The sequence below is a fragment of the Anser anser genome, assembly GCF_964211835.1.
Source record: "Anser anser genome assembly, chromosome: 4".
NCBI classification, from domain to species: domain Eukaryota; kingdom Metazoa; phylum Chordata; class Aves; order Anseriformes; family Anatidae; genus Anser; species Anser anser.
In genome coordinates, this window is record NC_139724.1 from 50,201,622 (window position 1) to 50,220,261 (window position 18,640).

At 42.0% G+C, this 18,640-nt stretch overlaps 1 protein-coding gene across 1 annotated transcript in view; it reads left to right on the top strand.

The window, feature by feature from the left end:
- Window positions 1-15,181, top strand: part of KDR (kinase insert domain receptor) — a 28,060-nt gene extending 12,879 nt beyond the window's left edge. Inside the window, exons 16-30 of the mRNA XM_083835383.1 lie at window positions 401-507; window positions 907-1,042; window positions 1,306-1,410; window positions 2,650-2,763; window positions 3,959-4,047; window positions 5,632-5,788; window positions 7,249-7,349; window positions 8,693-8,815; window positions 8,936-9,047; window positions 9,442-9,541; window positions 9,654-9,759; window positions 10,879-11,030; window positions 12,685-12,781; window positions 12,894-12,982; window positions 13,769-15,181. Of these exons, the coding sequence (XP_083691509.1) occupies window positions 401-507; window positions 907-1,042; window positions 1,306-1,410; window positions 2,650-2,763; window positions 3,959-4,047; window positions 5,632-5,788; window positions 7,249-7,349; window positions 8,693-8,815; window positions 8,936-9,047; window positions 9,442-9,541; window positions 9,654-9,759; window positions 10,879-11,030; window positions 12,685-12,781; window positions 12,894-12,982; window positions 13,769-13,988 (1,808 nt within the window). The 3' untranslated portion in view covers window positions 13,989-15,181. The remainder of the gene's footprint in view (window positions 1-400; window positions 508-906; window positions 1,043-1,305; window positions 1,411-2,649; window positions 2,764-3,958; window positions 4,048-5,631; window positions 5,789-7,248; window positions 7,350-8,692; window positions 8,816-8,935; window positions 9,048-9,441; window positions 9,542-9,653; window positions 9,760-10,878; window positions 11,031-12,684; window positions 12,782-12,893; window positions 12,983-13,768) is intronic.
- Window positions 15,182-18,640: the final 3,459 nt, after the last annotated feature.

An 18,640-nucleotide genomic window follows, 5' to 3' on the forward strand; every position in this document is an offset into this window, starting at 1 on the left:
GACAAGAAAGAGATTGTTCTTTGGCTCATTCCCAGCACTTTATTTCCTACATATTTTTTTCTAGTTCTGGAGAAAGAATCTTTCATTTTTGGTATTCTGAAACAATGATTTATTCGTAAAATGAGAGATTTTACTTTTTATTGGCTGCCAAAGGTCCAGATCCTGTCCATGGAACAAAACTGGTGCTAAGAAATTGTGTGGCATGTAAAACCACAAAGAAGTAAGCATATTCCAACATAAAAAACAAGCTTTTTTTTTTTTGTTTTGCTTTTGTTTCCTTGCCCTATGTTGCACTTTTAAAACAAACCTTCAGAACAAGGACCTCCATTCTGTGATATAATGAATGAACAAAACCAATAGCATCCAACTATCACTCAGATATTAATTTATTTCTTCCCAGGCGCTGAAGAGAAAACAAATCTGGAGCTCATTATCCTTGTTGGCACTGCAGTGATTGCCATGTTCTTCTGGTTGCTTCTTGTAATCATCCTCCGGACCGTTAAGCGGGTAATGAAAAAATTCTCGTACTGTCCTATCAGCACTGGTCTTGCATGACAAATGAAGGCTGACTTGAGTCCTTTTGTGTTGTTTCTTTCCATTGTTCTTAAATCAACAGACACATTTTTTCTCTGCATGCCATAACATTCTTGCCTGGAACTGTGGGCACAGAAATTTGTTTTTAATTGAACAGGCCTCCACAAGAGAAAAAAAAATGTTTCAACTGTTTTTGTTTATTAAAAAAAAAAGTGCAAGTAATTAACGATGATCACACTCACAATGACATCGCGTAGGGGAATGGTAGCCAGGGATTTCTGGGAAACAATAGAACACTACAAAGTGAGAAACTGGCATTTTGCACATCTCCAGCAAGAAAACTGTGCAACTACAACTAATGCCATTTTCCAGGCCAATGGAGGGGACATGAAGACTGGCTACTTGTCAATCATCATGGATCCCGATGAAGTCCCCATAGACGAGCACTGCGAACGGCTCCCGTATGATGCCAGCAAGTGGGAGTTTCCCAGAGACCGGCTGAAGCTAGGTGCGTCTTCCCTGCGTGAGCCATTTAATGATTCTAAAGCCTGCTCTGCACCAGGAGGTGTTTCTTGGTGCTGGGGCTGCTCTGATGCAGGACCTCTTAGATGGGCTTTGGGGTCATGTAGGATATAATGCAGCCTTTCCCCATGATTAACTCTCTGTTAATTTCTGATATATAAATTCAGTTTACAGTTGCTGTTTATTCTGCATCTTTTGATCACTGTGCCAGACAAATAAATCAGAGTCTGTTCATCTTCTCACTTCAAGGTAAACCTCTCGGGCGTGGAGCTTTTGGCCAGGTCATAGAAGCTGATGCCTTTGGGATTGACAAAACCGCTACCTGCAGAACTGTGGCAGTCAAAATGCTTAAAGGTAAAAAAAGATGGTTAAAACTTCACCTTGAATGCTCAATATATGGATATTGCCAATCCCACAACCAGTAGATAGAAAAACGAACAAAAGACAATCAAAACATTTGTACCAACAACACATAAGAATTTAGCTTAACAGTTGGTGTAAAGGTACATACCTTTACCTTATCAATAATTGCAGTAATGCCACTGTGGTTTCGTAGCCGTTGCTTTATAGATTTACCCATGTTCAGAAGATAAACTTGCACTTGCAAGCAGTTTGCACATGTCCATATTTGCTGGATAAGATAACTGGTAAGATAACTCTCTGTAGGGCTGAAACAATGGGTCTTAGACATGCTCCAAAATAAGTAGTAGTTTTGAGCAGCTTTCTCCTCACTTAAAATCACATTATACTGCCTCATATTTGCCAAGGAGAGTTCAAAGCAGTGGTTCTCAGAAACCTACAAAGAAGACTTAGGTGGGACAGCAAAATAGGGCTCCCTGTGGCCAGGGGCTGTACCCCATTGGTGAAAAGCTGGGTGGCAAAAGCTGGGGGATTTCTGACAGTACAGTGTGAGCAGTCGCACAGCACAGGAACTGTTCATAACACTGGTTGTTGTATACTTCCAAGACTCATTGCAGACTCATAGCAATGGGATGGGTGTGCAGTTATGACAATAAAAATTAAAAAATCTTGTCCCTCCAGCTTGCTGGTGCTCAGGCAGCCTGTGGAGAGCTCCCTCTTCCACACCTCACTCCTCACTGCTTCAGTTCTTTCCTCCTACCCTTCTGTCCCTGGAGGATGGAGACACCAGCCACATCTCCAAAGATTTTGGTGAAGCTACAGGGTCAGTCACATTTGACCCTGACCCTATCTCCCCAAGTCTATGAACCCATTGGACCCTATCGTGGACCCCAGCAGAGGCTATGGGACAATGCTTCTTGTTGTCAGAGTGGGCTGGCTTGGAGGGTCAAATGGCAGAGTACAAGCTGATCAAAAGGTCTGTAGGAAAAAAGATTGCTTGTGTCCCTGTTCTGATGTGCTGCCCTTGGCAAACTTTGTTTAAAAACAGAGCAAAACCACCCTTGTAATACACATGTCTGGCTTTCATTGGTGTCCTGCAGCATAGCTGATGCGGGCTACCAATCAAAAAGACTTCTCACTAGATGAGCTAGAAAAATAATGGAAGAGAAGATAGGAGAGGGGAAAACCTTTCTATCTGTGATGCTCCTGACCTGTGTTGCTTTATCTCTGCAGAAGGTGCAACCCACAGTGAGCACAGAGCGCTGATGTCAGAGCTGAAGATCCTCATTCATATTGGCCATCATCTCAATGTTGTCAATTTACTTGGAGCCTGCACAAAGCCAGGAGGTGAGTAACTTTTCAGCAGATGGGAAGGTACTAATGAAAACCCCATTTCTGCCATTCCTGATGCCTAGAAAGTTGAGTTTCGAAACTGAGTGTTGGTAACTGATAACAGTGAGCAGGTCCAGAGGTAGGATAAGAGCTCAGAAGCCCTGTGTACTACATCCAGCTCCACCCTTTATTCACCATTGTAAACCCTTGAACACCCTTGTTCTGTCACTTTGCTTATCAGTACCTCAAATTCACTTCTCTAGTAGACAACCCACATGTAACGGTCTTTGGGTCTGAGTCTAGTAGGGGATGTCACAAGTTGGTCTTATTCTTGTCACCAGCTACAGCGCAACTTCCCTCTTTGACTTTGCATGGGGTGTGGGTGCCTCTGTGTGTGTGTAGGAGGGGAGATTGCAATTTGGAGTCCAGCTCTGGGTGGATGAACCTTTTTGACTTTATAATTCGGGACAGATGTTTCATTTAACAAATCCAGCACTGAACGCTAATTTGGAAGAAATTCATTGTAAAGTAACTCAGTAATAATTTTTCAGGGAAACTGACTTGTTGGCTTACTGTGGGATCAGAATTTAATTAGTAAAGTTCCATGACAGAAGTGCAGGAGTTGAATGAAACATAATCCATAAATATTTCTTTCTTTGTTTATTCAATAATAAAATAGACATGGCCAATATCTGGAACCTAGGATGGAAATTTATCATTGTAATATATGCCTATATGAAGCAATTTGAGCATGAAATACCACATTTTGATTGTACATTAAGGCATCGATGTTTGAAGCTGAGATTCCTGATTTGAGTTGTTAGGACTTAAGCTGCCTAGACAAAAATGCATGGATGTGTGTGTACTGTATTGCAGATGAGTGGTTAATTGTACTAAAGTTCATTAAGTTGCATGTTACATCCTTACAAAGTCACTTAGCATAGGCAATTATTGGCACTTTAGTTAGAAACACACAAATAACATTTTCACATATGACATTAGGTCTATGATTTTGAAAAGCATGTGCTTTCTTTTCCTATCTTTTCCAACAGAAGAGGAATCAATATTTTTTATTACCAGTATATCTTAAATCTCTGAAGAAGTAGTAGGATGATTTTTGGAATGCATGTTTTTCTAACCACAGATCATGCCACAAGATAAGGTGAGGTATAAATGATCTTTCTAAGTAAGTGCTTCGTGTGTTATGCAGGCCCACTCATGGTGATTGTGGAATATTGCAAATTTGGAAATCTGTCAGCCTACCTACGGAGCAAGAGGAGTGAATTTGTCCCATACAAGGTACAGGAGTCAAGACTAACAGTATAACGGTTGATATGGTGTATTTTTCCACACACACTTCTTCTGTTTCTTGTGTAGTGGCAGTTCTTGGGGACGCTGGCTGTCCAGTGCTTCTCATGGGAATGAGAGATGACAAAGACATCAGAGGTCATCTAGTCTTTCCCCTGGCCCCTGAAATGTAGTTATTTTGTTATTGTTAGCTTAAAATGTGCAAAGGAACTGGGCTTCCACTATTTCCCTTGGCAGATTATTCTACACTTGGCCGTATCTGTCAGGAAGTTTTTTCTGATTATCTGCCTGAATTTTTTCCTTTCTTAGTTAAGCTCCAGACCACCTTAAATAACTGCGCTCCCTGCTTTGTGTTTATGTCCAACAGATACCCATAGATATCTTTTATCACATGATTATCCTTTCCACTTTGCCCTTGGCTCGTTGCTGAACCAGGCTACCCATATTTTGCGCTGTTAATTATTTTGTATAATTGATGTATCCCAAGAGTTTTCATTAAGTTTTCACCTCCCAAGTCCTTTATGAAGGAGGGCTCTTGTCACAACATTGTGTTTGCATGCTGGTTTGAAAGGAGGAGGAGGATGGAGGTTGGCATTTCCAAGCCCATTTCTGAACACCTCTGCGAGAGGGTCTGATTTCTGCACAGGGCTGCAGGATCCATCTGAGGATCAGATGCTGACCGAAGGGCATGGCTGTGGGTACCTAGTACTGAGCAGCATGCTTGGGGCCCTACCCCTTTTTACCCACAGCCAAGAGAAAGCCTCTAAGCTGTGTTCTGCAGCATTGGTAGACCTGTCCTTCAGCCTCCCTGCAGCTGCCGTATTTAGATCAGAGCTTCTTTAAGCTGTTTGTCAGTTCTCCAGGGGGTTATTTTTCTTCATCCTTGGAGTCATTGTTTACTATTTTATATTGGCAAAGGCAACTCGCTGCATCCTTTTGTGAGGTAAAAAGGATAAACAGCTATCTGAGAGGCCTTGAGGAAAGAGGCAGGGTTTCATGAGGGTGCTGACCCTTGCTTATACAAGCGTTGGAGATGGGAATCAGCAATGGAAAAAAAACAGTGTTGCCACAGGAGCAAAGTAACTAAACTGAAGGAGGATTAAATGAAAATGTGGTAGAGGAAGTCTGAAGGGCTGGGATCCTCTCCAGGGGCATTTGGTGGCTCTGGGGAAGAAGGAAATAAATCAGATTTTGAGCGCTGCTAGGGTTTTGGCTAAGATGTAGAGGCTTAGTGGAACAGCCTTTGGTCATCCAGGACAGCAATAGCAGTACGGAGAGGCTTGACTGCATGAGAGGGGATTCGGTAGCATCCATGCGTGCTTTGCAGGTGGTAGGGACCAGGGACTTGGTGCGAGGCTGAGAAAGGCAGAAGCCTGACACTTGTCAGTGTTGATTTCTTCTGAAGCATGAATAGATGGCAGTAGAGGGTGGCTGGGAGGCTGCGGGAGCAGGCTGTCATGGTGCTGTGAGGTGGTGCCCATGATGCGGACCATGGGGAACATCATTGCCCCTCCTGGAGAAGCTTCTGACACGCTTTCTGTTTCTGATTTCTCCCACCTCCCCTCCCTTTGCTAGACTAAAAGTGCCAGGTTTCGGCAGGGGAAGGAGAACTACGTTGGGGACATCTCCACGGACCTAAAGCAACGCTTAGACAGCATCACGAGCAGCCAGAGCTCAGCAAGTTCTGGGTTTGTGGAGGAGCGGTCCCTCAGTGACGTGGAAGAGGAGGATGGTAGGATATGTCTTCTCCTGGTTTTGGAGCGGCTGTCGTTGGTGGAGGCTGATGGGGGCATGGGGGACAGAGTGATTTCCAAATCTTCTTCAAACTGTGTGCAGAGTATTTCCTGGATGATCAAAGTTGCTGAGCTATGGATCACTGTAGTTCAGCATCCCAAACTCCTCACCCAATCCCAGATAACATCCGGGCTAGAAGGGTTCAGTTTTAGTGCACTGCCTTTTGGAGAACCATCTATTTAACATCCCAAGGTCTTCAAGAAAAATCAAGGAGCACAATTTCCAAAGGTAGCATAGAGAGGGTTTGCCAGAATGCTAAACTAATTTCCTCAGTGTTTACCCAGAAGTTAAATATCGTGAAACACCAGCTGCTTCACTGCTTATTCACAGAGAAGCTGGATTGCCTTCCTTCTGTGCAGGTGGTCCGTCAGGAACAGGAAACCTGAATTATCCTCTTATTCAAAGCCTCCCCTGAATATACATATCCTTTGCAGAGGTTTCACTGATGTATTTGCCATGTCCTCCTTTGGCAGCCACAGTGCAAAGTGCTCACTGTTGCCAAAGTGTTTCAGAGAGCACTTATTTCAGCAAGTGGTGGGATCAGACTGGTCAAAGAGGGAGGCCATAGCTCAGCTGCCTTTGTCTCAACTAATACTGAGAATCACGCAATGCAAAGAAAATGATCAGTATATTAATGAATCTAACAGGTAACATCAGGCATGTGCTTTATGAGGTATTTCTACACCATTTTGGTCCTTTTCAGACCTCTTCAGTGTAACCGCTGACCCTCTGAGCCTGGGATGTTGTTGAAGTGTGTAGGCCTAAAGCAGGCCTCGAGATGAGGGTTTGCGCCAGAAGAGTTGTAGTTTGTGGCAGATTTCTTAAAATCAAGAGCAGTGCACAGAACTTGAGACATATAATTCAGTAGGAACTAAATGCTGAGGTATCTGTTGGATACTTGAGTACATTATTCCTCAAGGTCACTAGAAGATGAACTTAGGCTTTTTCTACCCAAAATTAGCAGGGCTTTTTGCCAAACTCAAGATTTTCTCCCCATGGCATATTTTTCCCCCATAAGGACTAGGTGTGACCTCCTTCTAATCTGCTTCCAAAGTCATCTGCTGAAACCACAGCAAGCCTTTCCTGTCCTAGGAACTCATGAGCTGTGATTTTGGCTGTTTTTCTTTTGGGATTGTTTCACAAATCTTTCCACCGGTGGGAACTCTGCAAGTCAGTGAGGAAGCCTGGAGTAAAACCCATCATCTCAAAGTGTATTTTGCACAGGTCTAGTTTGGTGCAAAATGGATTGCTAGTGCAATTATACAGCCAAAAAAAAGGGCTTGTTTTGCTCTTCCAGCTCACTGTGACATGAGGTTAAGATGGACATTTACCTAAGAAGCAGTTATGGGTAAAATCAGTGACAAAGGGCATGCCTGACTGTTGCCTGATTCTTTGCAGCTGGTCCTGAAGACCTTTGCAAGAACCCTTTGACCATGGAGGACCTCATCTGTTATAGCTTCCAGGTGGCGAGAGGAATGGAGTTCTTGGCTTCACGCAAAGTAAGGAACTTCTCAGGAAGAGTGGCATGTTATTTATTTGACTGTAGGAAATAGTGCTGTAGGTCTGTGGAAGGAAACAGCGTGTTCATCTTTGGACTAGCAGTCATCCGCAACATTTTCTTTTTTGCCATGAGACATATCCGAATCATAAATATTACAGAGCGAAACAGCCCGTGCGTTTATTGACACAAATGTTAGTGATCTGTATAAGGTTTATGGGTCACCGCTTCATAGAATAATGATTAAGTAGTTGGAGGAGGGGAGCTGATGTATGAGGATGACGAATTAAGGACAAATCCCTGGTAAACGGAGCTACACTAGAGAGAAGGGCTTGCTCTGAGGAAGTTGCCTGTAACTTGTGTGAGGAGAGACAATGATCATCTACCAAACTTTGTGGATGTTGTTTCTTCAAAGAGTGTCTTAGCAAACAATTAATGTCCTGGTTGTTAATAGCACCTCACCTGCATTTTAACCTTCTATAAGTGCATCTCCGTTGTTTGATCCTAAATATATATAGTACATGTTTAGAAGGATGTATAGTACATGTTTAAAAGGATGTAAATGCCAGCGAGAATGAGGAATTCCCCGCAGTGGTATAGAAACAAGATTACTCAGAAATGGGAAAAGGAAATAGAAATGGAGAATATAACACTGCTCTAGAGTGCAGGCTAGGTCTGCAAGGCAGGCATCAGAACTTTTTCTAAAAAATGTGTCCGCTTTTATGCATCCTGGTTGGTGTGTATATGTAAAAGTAGGTCTTTCCTCGGTCTGTATTTCTAATCCATACTAGAAGCAAATCTGCAGCTACTTTCAGAGCCTAGATTTTTTACTTCGAGCTGTTGAAACTTGAGTTTTTAAGTCTTTGGTTGTTGGCTAAACTGTCATTCTGCATAGGTAAAGTCATGGACTTTTCTCTCTCTAGTCGGGATTAGTTTGTATTGGAATCAAATTGGCGTTTCAGTCTGGTATGTTTTTCAGAGCAAGAGTGGAGTATACAGATTTTAGTGAACCTTAGTAAATCTAAAGGTAATCAGTTCTGAACCTGTTTTGTGTCAGCTTCTTAGGATAAATAATTAGCTAACTTCAAAGGCCCTTTCTGCATAGTGGATAAACAGATGCATGTTTGTATTTGGGAACACAAGTATTCCTGAGCCAAATCAGTTGTGACCATCAAAAAAGCACTTAAAATCAGTAACTGTGGATGCTGAGGTTTCATTTTCTTGAAAGGTTTAAAGAATTATCTGGCCTTTGAGGGTAGGAGAGCACATATGTGAAAGAGATCAGCCCTGCGGTCGGAGCTGTGACAACAGGCAGCATATAAAGTTGTTTACTTCTCTTTGCAGTGCATCCACAGGGACCTGGCTGCTCGTAATATCCTCTTGTCAGACAATAACGTGGTCAAAATCTGTGATTTTGGCTTGGCTCGAGATATCTACAAAGACCCGGATTACGTGAGGAAAGGAGATGTAAGTTTCAGATTCTCTATTTGAGAGAGATACTGTTTTTCACCTTAAATGGCTTTGTGGAAACTCAGTGTTTTACTGAGCCATGATATTTATTTATTTTTTTAATGAAAATGCTTTCAGGCCAGACTACCCCTAAAATGGATGGCACCAGAAACTATTTTTGATAGAGTATATACCATTCAGAGTGATGTGTGGTCCTTCGGAGTTCTGCTGTGGGAAATATTTTCATTAGGTGAGTCACTTTAATTTTATTGACCTTCTTAAAATTTAAACAACAGAGCCTGTTGAAGAAAACAGTCAGAGTGTTCTTGGATTCTCTTCAGCATTTTTTTTACTTCTCATAGATTGCCTGTTTATTTTCTCCATCAATATGAAACCCTCAAATTTCCTTAAAAATGCAAATGTGGGAACATGGACTTAAATGCATCTTCATACAATTTCAGTATGTGATTATGTGCCTCATTTAGTCAATCAGTTGCTGTTGCCATCATAAATATAAATTGTTTGCACATCCAAATATGCTGAACTACCTTATTAACTCAGGCCATAGTGGATTATATGTTTGAAAATTAATTCCAGAATTTAAAGAGTCTAATGCATTCAAATTAACATTGCTCTCATTTTAGGCGCGTCACCATACCCTGGAGTGAAAATTGATGAGGAATTTTGCAGAAGACTGAAAGAAGGAACAAGAATGAGAGCACCAGACTACACAACACCAGAAATGTAAGAAAACATTCTTTCAGCTGACAGTTACCCCACAATAACAACAGGTGTTTAAGCAAGCAATAGGTTCTGTGTTCTTTACGCTGGTATTTTAATGGGCTTGTCCTTCCAGGTACCAGACAATGCTGGATTGCTGGCATGGAGATCCTAAGCAGAGACCAACTTTTTCAGAGCTCGTGGAGCACCTGGGGAATTTACTGCAAGCCAACGTCCGTCAGGTACATGAAATATATTCTCTGATTACTAAAACTACTAACTGAACCTCATCTGTCTCACCAGCCACCGTGAAATACCATGGATAAGTACTGACTGCTGGAGCCATGGGAGAGCCTTTCCTTCTTCCACTGCTCCCAACAAGCAGTTGGGACAACTGGTAGAGAAGAATGACCCTGCTCAAGCAGGGGCATCCAGAGCTGGCTGCACAGGACTATGTCCAGGCAGCTTCTGAAGATATCCAAGGAGAGAGAGTCCACAGACTTATGTTCCTTATGTACAGAGTCTTTTTTTTTTTAATGCATATCTGCCCATAACCTGGTATAGTTGGATTACTAACGATTTAGACTCCTGTCATGAACTATAGTGTACTGTGACTACAAAAGACAAAAATTATTTACTGTCTGGTAACTAATAGCTAATTATGTGTGTGTCATATCATAACCCAAAAGAGAAAGATGAAAAAAAAAATAGAGAAGAGTTGGAATCTACTAAAGGATTTCTTATGGCACTACAAATAGATACACAGTACTGAAGGATGCATAATCCAATTTTTATGCCTAAGAGCAGAAATTTAAATAAGTGGAGAAAAGTTTTAAAAATATCATCCTTGTTATTCACATCAAGTGAGATTCTGAAGTATTTATATAAAAGTTACTTTTTTGCTATCTCCATTTCATCCTTTTTTTCATTTACCTCTTACATGTAACTTAGTCTTTATGATTCATATCCTGTAATCCAATTCAATCTCATCTTCAGTTTAGGTCTATTTTTTTTCCTCAGATTCATGTACTTTGCATTATCGGGATTCAAAAATTACTAAAAATGACATTTTTTTTTATTTCAAAGACATCAAGAAAAGACTCTGCTTACACATTTTATTACGGCATATAAATGTATGTCATATAAAATTCCCATTTTTTAATCTTAAACTACTCGCCAGGGGTTATTTAAGTTTCCTTTTTTTAATGTAGCTGCTCCTGCAAAGCTGATATAATGCTTGTAATTTAAGAAAACAGACCAGGTATCTCTGCTGGACTGATACATTCTCCATGTATGTGTGCGTAACTGTATATCTCTATAGCCTATTTCATTTTTGTATTTTTTTTCACTGCATTCTACAGGATGGTAAAGACTACGTTGTCCTTCCTTTGTCAGTATCGCTGAATATGGAAGAGGATTCGGGTCTCTCTCTCCCAACTTCACCTGCTTCCTGTAGGGAGGAAGAGGAAGTCTGTGATCCTAAATTCCATTATGACAACACAGCAGGAATTAGGTATTTTATATGGTGGACATCCTACTGGGGCCTCTGGGCAGTTTTTGTTCATGCTGGGGGCAGGGAAAATGAAAGGAAGAGACTTCAGCTGCTCTGGTCCATATTTAACCTCCTCCATAGGGATAAGAATAAAGTTTCTGTAGGCAAAAACAGCTTTCTTACCTTCCCAAATGCTAGTGATGACCTTTAGATTTTTTCATTATCCTTTCAAGATTTGGTGTTCTCATTCAAAAAAACCGCAAGAGTATTGTTAGTTTTTAAGAAACAGAACAAATACAAAGTTGTACTGATCCAATTCATGTGTGCTCACACTCTTATATTGCAGCTCCCTAAAAAAACTAATGGTAATGAATCTGTCGATAAGTAGCCTCGCTGGCATTTCCCCTCCTAACGTGAAATGTTGGTACACAGGTCATGAATTGATAGCCAAGGGGAATGTGAGGTAAATTGTCACTGGGTTCTGTCCACTGCTTGCTTCTGTTGTGCTGCTGGGGTATCTGTGGTGGACCTATAGTGATAGATGCTGTGGGGTATCGTAGAAGAGGTGAATCCCCTATGTGGTTCTAGAAAAGACTAGGTAGGCACAGGGCATTTCACACTTCAGCTGAACGCTTCAGTCCTAGAGATGAACTCTCAGCCTCATGTTTTAGTAGTGGGGCACTCCAAAATATAAATTTTTAAGACACAAAAGTCTGTATCTTGCTCTCCACAAACGTAGTAGCTATGAGGAGAGGCTGATGACTACAGTCTTTAAATCAAAGCTGGAGGAGGAGAAGCAAGCACAGGGAAAACACAGAGAATATTAAAAATTATTTAGATTTATGAGACAAATTAAAATCAACAGGAGGTTGGCAGGACTTGGCACAACCAGGCTCAAAGCTGAGAAAGGGGATGAATGATGCCCTCAATTGCCTCCAGCTTTGCACAGGTGTATGTGGGCTTCTCTTCCAACTCTACAATGCCCAGCATGGCTTTTTCTTCATTAGCTGTCAGGAACATAAATTAGCCCTGTTTAACTGAGACAACATCCATTTCATTCCATATGCACCAAGACAGAAAGCTGGGGGGTAGCTGTTGTGTTTGCTGTATTAGTACCTTCATGAAATTCCAGTTGTTGTTTTTTTTGGAGTTGTTTTTTTCATGGATGTCATCCTGACCAGAGGGCTTCTTTTGGAGAAGAGCCTTCATGAGGGATGTAGTGCTGCCTGTTGTGATCCCCATGGCTTAAGGGCGGCAGTCTGCAGAGTCTGCTGTTGTTGTCCTAGGTCCAGCCAGGGGTCTCTGAAGTTCAGCCCAAAGAAAGAGACACATGCCTTTGCTCCGGGCTCCTCTGTTTATTATGCTTCTGAGCAAAGCTTGCAGGAAGTGAAGGCCTCCAGCATAATTGAGGAAAGGAGCTGTTTTCTCAAACCTGTTTTTTAGAATTTGCTCAGAGATCAAGGTTGTCAGGAGCAGGAGGTCAGAAACTTGCCACTTTCTAGGCGGCTCATCCTTTTCAATAAATGGATATTTTGAGGTTTGCATAATATGTTTTGACAAAAAGATTATTTTCTCTGTAGAGCGATAAAAGGATTCTGATATCATAGTGCTGTTTGCAGCCAAGTTGTAGATAGTGGACACAAAGTTTTTGTTTTTGTTTTTGTTTTCTTTTCAGTCAGTACCGACAAGGTAGCAAAAGAAAAAGCCGACCTGTGAGTGTGAAAACGTTCGAAGATGTCCCATTGGTAACCACTGTAAAAGTTGTTCAGGAGGTGAGTTTCTCTGCTGTTTGTCTGCTTTTTTTGTCTTCCTCTTTTATTGATAAGTGTATTTTTTTTCCTTTTTTAACCCTTTTCATTTAATGCATTTTTAACACCTTTACAGGAAAACCAAACAGATAGTGGGATGGTTCTTGCATCTGAAGAGCTGAAGACACTGGAAGAGAGAGACAAAGAAGTGAAAATACCCTTTAGGTAAGGCTCAGGCTGCAAATAGGATTGAATATGACCTTTTTCTTGTAGTAATTCAGAACACTGATAGCTTTGTAAATTTTCTTGAAACATAAAAGCTTTTCTTACTATATGTTTAAAAACACAAAGAAAAGTTGCGCATTGTATGTCTGGTCATCTGCATCTGGTACTAAGAGAGGGGAGGTAACACAGCTGCTGTAAGCATCAGGCAGCACTGCAGAAGGACTTGTATTTATCAGCTGCAAAAGCATCAACCACCCATTGAAAGAACTGAGCCAGTGCACACAACTGGAATGACAAAGAGCTCTTTTTTTTCCTAAAGCTGACTCTTGAGTTTTCAGGATGTACCTGGGTGTATTTTCAGAGCATTGTACAGGGCTTTAATTGTGCGGTTCACAGGAAACACAGTGGCATTCATCTAGCTGAAACCTCACGTATACTCTCTGAGAGCTTCTCAGAGGAATTATTTTGTGCAAACAAAGGTATAGAGCAGTTACAATTACACCTTGGATTAATTGTACAAAGAATCTCAAAATTTTCTCTCTGTTTCATTTGCAGTCACAATCTATCTCCCTGCACTGTTATAAAATTAAATATTTTTTCATTAGTGAAGTTAGGGCGTATAAAAAAGCCTGTCCTTATAATGAAACATATGTTTAAAAGGGCTTAAAGCCAGTTTTGTCAAATGCACCGTTTTGCTTTTGGTGGTGCTGTGATGGAAAGCAGCTGCCACCAGCAGACGAGTCTCTGTGGCTCTCTCTGAGCTGCTCCTCTTCGCTTTCTTTGCAGCACGCTGGTGCCCAGCAAGAGCAACGAGTCCGTCATGTCCGAAGCCTCCAACCAGACGAGCGGGTACCAGTCCGGGTACCACTCGGACGACATGGACACCACCATCTACTCCAGCGAGGAGACTGAACTCTTGTGCACCCAGGAGGCTTCTCCTGCCCTCTCCCGCACGCAAGGGCTGCCGTATGACGGCGCCGCGTCGCTGCCACCCCCGCCGCTCTAGAGCGAAGCCAGTGGCTCCAGGTCCCCTGTGATGTGCCTTCCTTGCCTGGGCTGGCAGTATTTGGGTTTGATGTGTACAGAGACCACATCCACGAGACTAGGAAAAGACGTTTATTTTTTCGTGAAGAAGACACGGGAGCACCTTGCAGCAAAGAGGCACAGTGCCGGGCTGTGGGGTGCTTTCCTCCAGAGACGCTGGTGGGCGAGGACATTCAGCCCTGGCTGGGGTGAGTGGGTGCAGTGCCGACCCGATGACAGAGGCAGCATTGTGGCCTTTGGGACCCTTGTGACATGCTGAGTATCTGCCCAACACAGGCAGCGGCATGACATTCAGCTTAACTGTTTCTAGTTGTACGAAATAAAGGCACAGCCCTGCTCTTTTTTTTTTCTTTTTTTTTCTCCCGGCTGGACTCCAGGAAGGAAACAGCACGGCACTGGCTTCTTGTTTCTCAGAGTTACCCCTTGCCTGCACCTCCACAAACAAAAAAAGGAACCTCCAGCTCAAGGCTCTGGCACTCGCTGATGGCCTGAGGCTAAACATAGGCAGGGCTAAATATAGGGGGGGGTGATGGTCTCTGTCCTTGGCAGAGAAAAAATGTTGCTGTACCAGACCTCGTGAGCTGTGTCTCCGTAGGGAAGACTTGCCTGGTTAGCGGGGGGGAGCCAAATGATGGGATGTGGGTGCCTGGGACATGCCTCCCCTTCAAGGGTGGCCTGGGCAGTCCTGTAGTCCCGATGGGGCATCCTAAGTGCACCCTACCTTCTCATCTCACCCCCTTCCCCAGATGTAGGTCAGGGTCTTTCACTCACAAATTCCAAGTCTGAACCAGCAGAGACTGGGGTTTCTGTAGTCTTGGAATCCGTGACTGGTTTCATGGCAGCTCCGATCTTCTCCGAGGAGTGAGATTGTAACTAACGGTTGGACGACTTCTGACCTGTGCTCTTGTAGTCACAGAGCTCCATTGATGGACACAATGCAGGCTACAAGGTTTTAAAATGTAAAGCTATTTCTACCGAGTTCTTTTTTGTATTTTTATAATGGTTTTTGGTTTTTTTTTGTTTGTTTGTTTGTTTGTACTTACTATAAAGTCAAATGCTGGGAACCATGAATATAAGGCATATACAGTATTTATAGCCCCTCTATGTAGAAATAAATGTAATATATTAAAATATAAATATATATTATATAATGGATATTGTACTATTCACATTTTGTATCAGTGTTCTGTAGCATTACGAGGGTCACAATATTTTAATAGATAAAACTGCATTTTATTAAAAGGGTCCAGAAATTTAGAGGTGAGGGCTATGAGTAGATCTTTTCTTGCATGTATTTTCTTATGTTCTATCTGTTGACAGGGGAACTTATCAAGTGCTACTTATTTCAAGTACCATTAACAAATCTAGCTATTTAGGACATTGTACAGGTCTATGAACATTTCTGTGGACATCTATAGTAAAGAAACTTCAGCAATTTTTAACAGTTGGAAGTAATTGAATTTAGAGAACTGGTCTGAGGAATAGGCTGTTTGTAGAGACTGAATCTCCTCTGAAAGGCTTTATTGTGCTCAGTTAGGGAAGGGTTGATCTAATTGTGTTGTGGCTTCTGCCTGGGGAGTAGCAGTTTCCCTTAAAGTCTTATTCATTTTTTCCCACTTGTTTTTCTTTGCTCTCACTTCTTATAGCTGAAATGTTGGCCCCTGCCCTTATGTAGCAATGTGTTGCTTTATTTTGAATCCGTACTTAAAACTCCCACCTTCTCTCTCTGCTGTCTCATTTTTGTCTGTCTTTTCTGCCCTGTGAACACCTTCATTCTCAGTGCAAGCCTGACCAACATTAGGGTATCGGGACTCCAAGAATTGTAACTGCTTATGCTAAAAACTGTGCAAGGGAAATTAAGCCACAACATCAGACTTGATTTCACCTTCTCTTTATTGTAGTTTGAAATGAGACCTGTATAGGCTACTGCATCATGAGGGCACTTGGCCAGAAAGTGGGAGATGCCACTGGTAACATCCCTTCAGGTTCAATACAGGACAAACACCTTCTGTGCACGAGATTAATGCCCCAACTACAGGGCTGTGGGTGTCCAGCTTCAGACATTTCTCCATTCCTCTCCTTGAAGCATCTTACAGCCAGGAAAAGAAGAGCTGGGAGGTCAGATAGGGAGCACAGTAAGTGAGACACTTCTTAGATCTGCTGTAAGGGTTCCTAGGAAGGATTTCACATATAAGTTATCACGTATATATTTGACATTTATCTTCCTTGCCAGGCAATACTCTAGCCAGAAGGCTACACTTGACAGAGTATGTTGCACCCCTCAAAACCCATCCCCATCAGTATTCTTCAATATCTTTTCTTCTGTGTGTTGATATAAGATAATGACACTGGCAGAAGTTTGATGGGTATCCTGCTAAGCCACATTTTGGGAAGTCCTGGCATGGCGGTAGAAATGGAGATCAGTCATCAAAGATCATCTGCCCTAGAACTGAAGTTCCCCAGGTTTTGGGATGTTCAGATTAGATGTTTAAGTTTTGTAGTTTTCGTTCCATCTTGTTGTAACACATGGTATGTGCCACACACACGTAATCAGATTCTTCCCTGTGTGTTAGTAGTATCTATAAAACAGTCATTCACTGTGATGCAGACTGATGAAGATATAATATAACCATTTCAGCTAATGAGCTTGCATTTATAATCCCTGTTAGCCAATGAAATTGTCTTGTCCATCCTAAACATTTTAAAGATGTCTGGGAAATGTGGGAACTAGCACACACCTGGTTTAGGAAAGGAAATTAGCTTTAAAAAAAATACATATATTCAGTTTCAGGAGCAAGCAAAGCTTCTATAAATGCATTCATATATTTGGCACCAAGACCCACAATTCTTTTCTTAGACCATGGCTTTTACATCCTTTAAAACACCTGGACTTTTGGTTGTATTCTGAATACAACACATTCAGCTAAACCCCAGCCAGGCTACATCTGTCTTGGTAGATGTCTTACATTCCAAACTGGCTGTTTCCAATGAAGCAACTGACGTAGCGTGGTTTTCCAAATGCCTCATAAACCAGCCCCGGCTTTATTCCCATTCTGCAGCCATGCAGTGAAGTGTCAGCTTTTGGATCAGCGTCCTTACCCATGTAATGCATGGGAGACTCCAGCTTGGATTTGAGCACGATGAACTGCAAAGAAAAGGGATGTTTGTGAGATCAGGGATACAAATATATTGCTATGAGCAGCTGGGTAGGAGTGGGAAGAAGCAATGACGGGGTTGACTCCTGCTTTTTAGAAGAATTGCAAAAATAAACTGCAATTGCTGCTAGGTTTGGATATAGGGATCAAGCAGAGCGCTGCCTGAAATAGGTAGTATTGGGGCTTGAAGATTGCTCGGAATTAGCTCTTATCAGTGCAAACACAGCACATCTGAAGAATGCATGGGCATTCAAACATGGTGGCAAGGTCCTTCTCCAATCAAAAGATATCGTAAAATGTATCTTTGCATGAAAATGTCTTGGCAAGCACAGTCCCTGCCTAAACTTTTCTTATTAACACATCTCCACACACCAACTGTATTTCATACGAGCATAAAAACTTTCAGCTGAGAGTGTTTCACTGATTCTCCATGTCTTCTTCGGATGTGATTGTCCCCAAGCACCATGCTGGACTTTTGGGAACAAGTGCTCATTAATTCTAAAAGCGGCATGTGACTAAAAAAGGCTATAGTCCCAGAGCCATTGAAATCAGGGACAGAAATTTCCTCCTAATTACATCTCTTTTTGGTGGTTCTATGACTGGAAAACATACTTGGGCAGCGTGGATAGCCTCCAGATAAAAGGCTGGAATTTGCTATTTTTATGTGAAACATTTCCAAGCCGTGAATCATCTGAGGTTTCCCCTCATCACCGATACTTGAGTACACACCCTGTGTTACCTCGCAGTGTGGGACCTAACAAAACAACTGCGAGGGCAAGGAAAACAAAGTTAACGTTTTGTTCTTACTAATTGACATATTTATTAGGGACAGAAGTTAACCAACAAAGACCTTTTCTTTGGACTCCAGCCCTGAATCTTCATTCTGCCTGGCTGAGCATTGCAGTCTGTGTCATAATATATGTCCTCAGCTTCTGAACCCCTGACATTCGGGCTGGTTAAGGCCCAGAAGGTCATTGGGAAACGTAGCAGGAGCTCTCAACATATGGTGCTGATAAACATCTCAGCATCAGAGATAAGGAGCTGGTCAAGGAAGCCCGGGGTTTGTTACCATAAAACTATACAATGTAAAGCCTAATCCCTACATAGATTTAATTAGCTGTTAAATGTATCAGGTTCATGATGAAGGGTGTTCTGGTTACCTACATGTTATTCACTGACTGCCACCAGTTGATTCAAATGCAGAGTATCTCTGCCTTGCAGCTTGTTAGGGTGACTTGTTATGGTGAATGATAGTTGCTTTGTCAGTTTAAGGAAAGAAAAAAAAAAAAAAGGAAAATGAATTTAATTTCCAGGCCCAGCTCTAGTAACAGACACAGGCTATGGTGCCAGGAAAAATGTCAGTGCCATGTCATTTGCTGAGTCTTCATTAAAAAAAGGCTTTCTTGAAAGATAGAATACATGAACCGAGGTTTATGAGGCTCAATGTTGTTTTTTGGGG